The sequence below is a fragment of the Anguilla rostrata genome, chromosome 14 (assembly GCF_018555375.3).
Source record: "Anguilla rostrata isolate EN2019 chromosome 14, ASM1855537v3, whole genome shotgun sequence".
NCBI lineage: Eukaryota > Metazoa > Chordata > Actinopteri > Anguilliformes > Anguillidae > Anguilla > Anguilla rostrata.
In genome coordinates, this window is record NC_057946.1 from 41028141 (window position 1) to 41036024 (window position 7884).

The 7884-nt window shown below is 44.6% G+C and overlaps 1 protein-coding gene across 1 annotated transcript in view; it reads left to right on the forward strand.

The window, feature by feature from the left end:
• fgfr1b (fibroblast growth factor receptor 1b) overlaps positions 1-6404 on the forward strand; it is a 73394-nt gene extending 66990 nt beyond the window's left edge. The window contains exons 15-17 of the mRNA XM_064308328.1: positions 1764-1901; positions 4229-4334; positions 4444-6404. Coding sequence (XP_064164398.1) covers positions 1764-1901; positions 4229-4334; positions 4444-4632 — 433 coding nt within the window. The 3' untranslated portion in view covers positions 4633-6404. The remainder of the gene's footprint in view (positions 1-1763; positions 1902-4228; positions 4335-4443) is intronic.
• The last annotated feature ends 1480 nt before the right edge of the window (positions 6405-7884 follow it).

Here is a 7884-nt window from a genome sequence, read left to right on the forward strand (position 1 = left end):
AAACCCTCGTGGAATAAATGTGGACTGTTTTAACATCTTCTCCCTGTGTCTCTGTGCTGGAGGGCCCCAAAGAAAGCCACTTCGGTGGCCTGTGGCAGGCGTGTTTGCCACAGTGGCGCCCAACGTGGGGCTCCTCCGGCACAGCAAAGAGGCACAGGAGGGCCAGCCAGGAAGCACACTGGACGAGGGGCGGCTGAGGTGTTCCCGACAGGGCTTCGGGCGGATCCTCCGGGCCAAGAATGGGGAGCGGAAGATGACCAGGGAGGGGAAGGAGGCAATCCTCAGCTGGGACGCTGAGGAGCTGCACCTGGCCGAGAAGGCAGGTCAGCGACGGGCGGTGCATGAGAGGTGGTCGCGCCGTGAGCTGGACTTGGCCGGGAAGGCGGGTCAGCCACGGGCGGCGCACAAGCGGTGGCCGCGCCGTTTTGCTTCCTTTCTCGTCCGTTTGGTTGTTTTTCGTTCTTTGTTTTGGCCTGGTTGGTTTGCCCGGAGCCCATGAGGGGATAAGCCTGCAGCCGCCCGCCAGCAGAGCCGACTGGCGGCCACCACAGCCACGAGGGTTCCTGGTCCCCAGCACCACAAGGCCAGTCCACCAGCCCACCAGCCCAGCCACCCCACCACAGCCCCTGGAACAGCCCAAGCCGGTGACGCCCCCACCAGCCAGCAGAGCAGCCCAGGACTTCCCGTGCTCCAGGAGGGAGGAGGAAGAAGGGCTGCCTTGTCGTCCGAAGGAGGGTCACCGCATGTACTGGACTGTTCCGGGGCCACCCACCCTGATTTTTTTTAAAAAAATTTTTGCGTGTTTGCAGTGTTTGTTTTTGTTTGTTGTCTTTGGCTTTGTTGGGAGTGTGGGTGTGGGTGTGGGGGTGGGGGTGGGGGTGGGGGGGTAGGCTTCGGCCAGTGAGTCTCCCTGGCCTCAGTTTGGCGTTGGGGGTATGTGGTGTGGGGATGGCTGGTTTAAGCAGCCACACCTGCCCTGGGTCAAGCTAATTGGACCTGGCCAATTGGATAATTGGTTGAGAATTAGATAATTGGCCAGGTCTAATTGGACCCGGGAACAGGAGTGGCTGCACCTGTGCGTAGTGAGGTAATCACTGCGCACAGGTTAAATCTGCCATCCCCACCCACACCAGGGAGCTTCTCTGTCATGACAGTGTTTGAGATCTGCTCACTTGGCTGTAACATCTTGCCAAACCCTCGTGGAATAAATGTGGACTGTTTTAACATCTTCTCCCTGTGTCTCTGTGCTGGAGGGCCCCAAAGAAAGCCACTTCGGTGGCCTGTGGCAGGCGTGTTTGCCACACTCTCATTTGTGATTTCTGGGGGATAGTGAATTGGGCTGCAGTGTGGGCAGAGTGTGTCACTGAGTCCGTACATTCGCTGTGCTGGGCAGTGGGGGAGGGGCTGCTGCTCTTCTGATTGGCTCATTTATACAGCTAGTTTAAATTGTAACATTTACAATGTGGTGCTGGAGTTCAACTGCTGGTAGCCCAACTGTCACTTTTTTTTTTGTTGTTTCTTCAGATTGACCTTTCTTTTTCTGAATTTGTTTCCTTATCTCTCTCTCTCTCTATCTCGCTCCACCCCTCCCCTCTCTTATGTGTTCTCCCACTATGTGTTAGCTGAAAAGTTTCTGTGTCTTGATTGGTTCATTTGTTGTGACATTGCATGTTTTTACCTGGTTTTATTTTGAGCTCATCTGTTGTGATCCCTTCTGTTGAATATATAATTTATTTTGACTGTTTATTGGCTGGATATTGCAGGTGGTCATTTGGGGTACTGTTGTGGGAGATCTTCACTCTGGGTGGCTCCCCATACCCAGGGGTCCCAGTGGAGGAGCTCTTCAAGCTGCTGAAGGAGGGACATCGCATGGACCGACCCACTGCCTGCACTGAAGAGCTGTAAGACTCTCTACCACATTCCTGGTACAGCTCAGCATAGCTGCTGTGTCAAGGTCTGGTCAGCTTCAGCAACACTTCAGTATCCCAGTCTGATCAACTTCAGCATAGCTGCAGTATCCAGGTTCTGATCAGCTTCAGCATAGCTATAGTATCCAGGATCTGATCAGCTACAGCATAGCTGTAGTATCCAGGATCTGATCAGCTACAGCATAGCTGTAGTACCCAGGTTCTGATCAGCTTCAGCATAGCTGTAGTACGCAGGTTCTGATCAGCTTCAGCATAGCTGCAGTACCCAGGTTCTAATCAGCTACAGCATAGCTGTAGTACCCAGGTTCTGATCAGCTTCAGCATAGCTGTAGTACCCAGGTTCTGATCAGCTTCAGCATAGCTGCAGTACCGAGATTCTAATCAGCTACAGCATAGCTGTAGTACCCAGGTTCTGATCAGCTTCAGCATAGCTGTAGTACCCAGGTTCTGATCAGCTTCAGCATAGCTGTAGTACCCAGGTTCTGATCAGCTTCAGCATAGCTGCAGTACCGAGATTCTAATCAGCTACAGCATAGCTGTAGTACCCAGGTTCTGATCAGCTTCAGCATAGCTGTAGTACGCAGGTTCTGATCAGCTTCAGCATAGCTGCAGTACCGAGGTTCTAATCAGCTACAGCATAGCTGTAGTACCCAGGTTCTGATCAGCTTCAGCATAGCTGTAGTACCCAGGTTCTAATCAGCTACAGCATAGCTGTAGTACCCAGGTTCTGATCAGCTACAGCATAGCTGTAGTACCCAGGTTCTGATCAGCTTCAGCATAGCTGCAGTACCGAGATTCTAATCAGCTACAGCATAGCTGTAGTACCCAGGTTCTGATCAGCTTCAGCATAGCTGTAGTACCCAGGTTCTGATCAGCTTCAGCATAGCTGCAGTACCGAGATTCTAATCAGCTACAGCATAGCTGTAGTACCCAGGTTCTGATCAGCTTCAGCATAACTGTAGTATGCAGGTTTTTGTTAAAAATGGCAGAACATTCAGGTTTTTATAATGTACACAAGGCTCTTATGAGAGTTTGAACCATACAGGAAGGAAGAACAGGAAGTAGAATGCTACTGTATATGCATATGCCTGTACTGTGTTATGTATATATTTTACCCAGGCATAAACACACTTGCACACATATCCATGTGTGCACACGAGAACACTCACACCATTTTCACATAGTACATCCCCAAAATGCCAGACAGATTTAACTTCACTGTTCAACCTTTGTTCTTAGACTTGAAATGAAGAAATCACTAGAAATAACAAGAAGCTGTGTTCAAATACTTGGATTAAATGCTTCAACTGAGCTTTTTTTACCAACTGCCTGCTTAATTTTTTAATTAATCTTCTGTCATTTAGCAATCAAACATGCACAGTATAAAACCTTTGGGTAAAAAGGATATGCACAAATCACCAGTGGTGGTACGGTACTCAAGAAAATGTATTGTTACATGTTAAGGTTATCATAAACATAAAATGTGTACAAGCTCCCAATCTCCCTCTTCCCATTAGCTACCCAGCTGACAAGCTAACTTGCTAACCACTAGCTATGCACCAGCCTACAGGGCTTTAGACTAACTTTTTATATTGGTGTCACTGGTGCCCCTAACTTTTTCATTTGCACCAGCACATAATTTAGGTGCACCCAAAAAATTGCAGCTCATTCGTGTCACTATAATCAGCAAAATGTATCTACACAAAATTCAGGAACTCTGCTTTGCTTGAAGGACAGTATAATTTATTTTTATCGCAGAATGTGGATCATAACACAGCTACATTCACAGTTGCTCACCTAACTCTGCGCAGATCAGCACAGATCTGACAGATCTGTCTGCTGTGACAAGTTTGTTTACACTGTCTTGCCCTCCCACAGACAGCTCAGCTGCTGCCAGCTAGCTAGCTAGCTGGCTCACTTACTTCTTTAGCCAGACATGTATCGATTGTTTTTTATCTTTAGCCTTTACCTACGGCTTTCAACATGTGTACATTCTAAAAAGTAAGATACATTTTATATACTTATTGCAGTTCAGATAAAATGTTAACCTTGACGGACAGTCCACTGCACTGGTTGGGGCAGGAGGAAGCTATCAGCTACAGCATAGCTGCATTACACAGATTTTCATAAAATTCAGCATAGCTGCAATATCCAGTTTTTATTAGCTTCAGTGGTAAGGTCTGCATTTAGGACATGAGATTTAATTGTTTGTTGAATCACTCAACGTATACAGACCCTCCTGGATTTGTTCTTAACTACCTCCACTCCATCCCTCTCTTCTCTTGTTCTCTCTTTCTCAGCTATATGATGATGAAGGACTGCTGGCATGCAGTGCCATCTCAGAGACCCACTTTCATGCAGTTGGTGGAAGACCTGGACTGCACATTAGCCTTGATGTCCACCCAGGTGACTCTTCCATCTCTGGAATACACACAGCACATTTGAAAAACAGCTGTCTGAATATCACCTGAACATCATTACACCTATCAGACCAACATCCATTCCTCTGTTACAGGAGTACCTGGAACTGGCACCGCCATTGCAGCGGGACGCCCCCAGCGTCCATGACAACCAAAGCTCCACCTACAGCTTGACCTACTACTCACCCATTGATACCATCTTCTCTCACGTGAACAGTTATGATTCACTATGCCTGCCTACTTTCCCACCACAGCCCAACCAGATTGCCATCGACAACTGTTGAAGGACCCAAGGTTGTCCATCAACCCCTATCCCCTCTCTTCAGCCAATAGTAAAGACAGCTGACTGTGGCCCCAGCCCTCTCAGTTCAGCCCCATCCCTTGGACAGGCCTGTACCAGCATGGGAGCAGAGGAAGCAGCAGACAGCCAAAATAACTTATGCTTGTTTTTTTTGTTTTGTTTGTAGTGAAATATATTAAATTAGTTTCTTCTTTGCTGACAATTAGAAGAGTACAGTATAACCTTGTGAACGCATCAGAAATAGCAGCTTTTTTTGGAACTAAATATATTGAAACAGTTGGATCTTTGAAAGTTTCGTCAAAATACACCAACTGTAAAAAGCCTGAATTCTTTATTTGTTAGACTTGTAACTTATGTTAATGTCACCTTATTTCTTTAAAATAGGGCTGCTCTCCTAACCCTAATCAATACTTAAATTAATCTAAAACCAGTAGTCAAACCATTTATAACCAGTCTCCCATTACATACAGAACAATGCCGAAACTATATGGACACCTGACATCCAACATCTCTTCCAAAATTATGGGCACCCTTTGCTGTTATAACAACCTCCACTCTTATGGGAAGGTTTTATACTAAATGTTGGAATATTGCTGCAGGGATTGCTTCCATTCAGCCAGAAGAACATTAGCGAGGTTGGGCACTGATTGGGCGATTAATCCTGGCTCGCAGTTGGCTTTCCAATTAATTCCAAAGGTGTTGCATGGGGTTGAGGGCAGGGCTCTGTGCAGGCCAGTCAAGTTTTTCCACACCATTCTTAACAAAACCATTTGTAAATGGACATCACTCTGTGCCCGGCAGCACTGTTATGATGAAACAGGAAAGGGCCTTCCCCAAACTGATGGGGAAGCACAGAATAGTCTAGAATGTGATTGTATGCTGCAGCGTTAAGATTAGTCTTCACTGGAACTAAGGAGCCTAGCCCAAACCATGAAAAACAGCTCCAGACCAAGGGATGTCCACATTCTTTTGTTCATATAGTGTACTTTATTATCAATGGAAAGGTGACTCATTTTGGTTTAGTGCTCACCCATTTGCATCAGAGATAATAAAGAACTCAAAAAAAGGTGTAAAATGTTTCATACAGGGTTTGAGGTTTCATACAGCGTTCAGTTGAGCAGTCGGTATTTCTCAAGTTCACATTTCTGAAGTTCTGCTGTATTGCCAAGAAGAAAAATCACATATTTGTAGATACACTTAGGAAAGGGAATAAAAATATGAGAGTGTGTTTATGGCATTTGAACTTTTTTTTTTTTTTTTTTTAAATAGAGTTTTGTTAGAGTTTGTTGTTGCTTGATTCTGTTCTTGAGATTTGTGAGTGAATGTCAAGTAAAACTAATTTTAGATCTTGAATGTGCTACTCAAATGCATTCCACTGCCTGTATTACAGGGTGATACTTACTTTTTTCTGCAGTGCAATTCCTGTTATGTGATTCTGGATAGCCTATTTGTTCATATTTAATGGATTCAGTGTTATTTCCATTTCTTAAGCAAAAAGGTGACAATGCCGTGTAGTATTATTGCATAGTGAGTGAGCTGTAGTTGATTTTCCAGATGGAATTAGTAATGCCTTTCTAAATGTCTTTGCTTTGTAACAGTGATTCTATAAAAGGATTTCAGGACTGGAGAAAATGTGTTTACAGTGGACAAAACAGGCTTTACAGAAAACACACACCATCCTAAAGCAAACACAATAAATAAAATGTTTGTTGGGAAAAAAATTATATATAATAAATGGGGTCTATAAATGTATAAGGCTGCTGAATTTTCTGGTAATAGATTCTGTTTTTAGAGATTGCTGTGTGTTTTACCACGTAAGACAAGATAGCAAACTGGGCGTGGTGTGGTTAAACAAATCTCTTTTACTGTACTGGCCTAGCTGTAGCAACCATCAGATTTCAACAGTAGGCATCACTAACTAACAATCCTTTCCATGTAGGATAAGAAATAATACATTTCTCAATAAAATAAATATAAAATACCGTTATCACAGTGCTGGGTTACAGATGAGGTATGTGCTGCTCTATCAGTCTCAGTGCTGGGTTACAGATGAGGTATGTACTGCTCTATCAGTCTCAGTGCTGGGTTACAGATGAGGTATGTGCTGCTGTATCAGTCTCAGTGCTGGGTTACAGATGAGGTATGTACTGCTCTATCAGTCTCAGTGCTGGGTTACAGATGAGGTATGTACTGCTCTATCAGTCTCAATGCTGGGTTACAGTTGAGGTATGTACTGCTCTATCAGTCTCGGTGCTGGGTTACATATGAGGTATGTACTGCTCTATCAGTCTCAGTGTTGGGTTACAGATGAGGTATGTACTGCTCTATCAGTCTCAGTGCTGGGTTACAGATGAGGTATGTACTGCTCTATCAGTCTCAGTGCTGGGTTACAGATGAGGTATGTACTGCTCTATCAGTCTCAGTGCTGGGTTACAGATGAGGTATGTACTGCTCTATCAGTCTCAGAACTGGGTTACAGATGAGGTATGTACTGCTCTATCAGTCTCAGTGCTGGATTACAGATGAGGTATGTACTGCTCTATGATACTCAGTGCTGGGTTACAGATGAGATATTTAACCCATAGCATTTTTAAACATTTGTTATCACGTCGTGTTCTTTCCAATTGCTTCGCCGCCTTGTAATGATTTTAATTATTTAATTAAAAGGCAATTATTTTATTATATCTCACTATTTACTCATTTTTCATCATTAGATCACAAGCCCCACATTACATACCCAAATGCCTACATGTCTTCAAGCAATCGATAGCCTAGCAGAACCCTCTTGATATATTTCTTTGATGACAGACTTGCAAAACCTGGAAACGCAAGATTGGTTCGTAACACAGCATACTTTAAAGTTAGTTTCAAACGGCCTACACATGAGAGACGAGGCAGCCAGGCCGAAAATCATAACGACCGGAAGCCAATACATGGTAGGTTCACTATGCTCAGCACAAAAACCGTCAATCTGTAATCCGAGGCCGACACTAACACTTAAGCCGTAACAAACATCATTCATTTGTTATATTTTTGGTAAAGATGCTAGCTGAACACAGCATGCTGGCAGGTCACAGAAGTCCAAGAGCAACTCGCCTTTTTTCAGAGACATAGGCTAATACCATCTTGCAATCGGCCACATGCGGGTGTGTTCTCCGTTTTAAAAACAGAGTTTGTTACGCGTATAATGTATATTTCAGAATTCCCGACACAGCAATAATAGACTAGTCCTTCT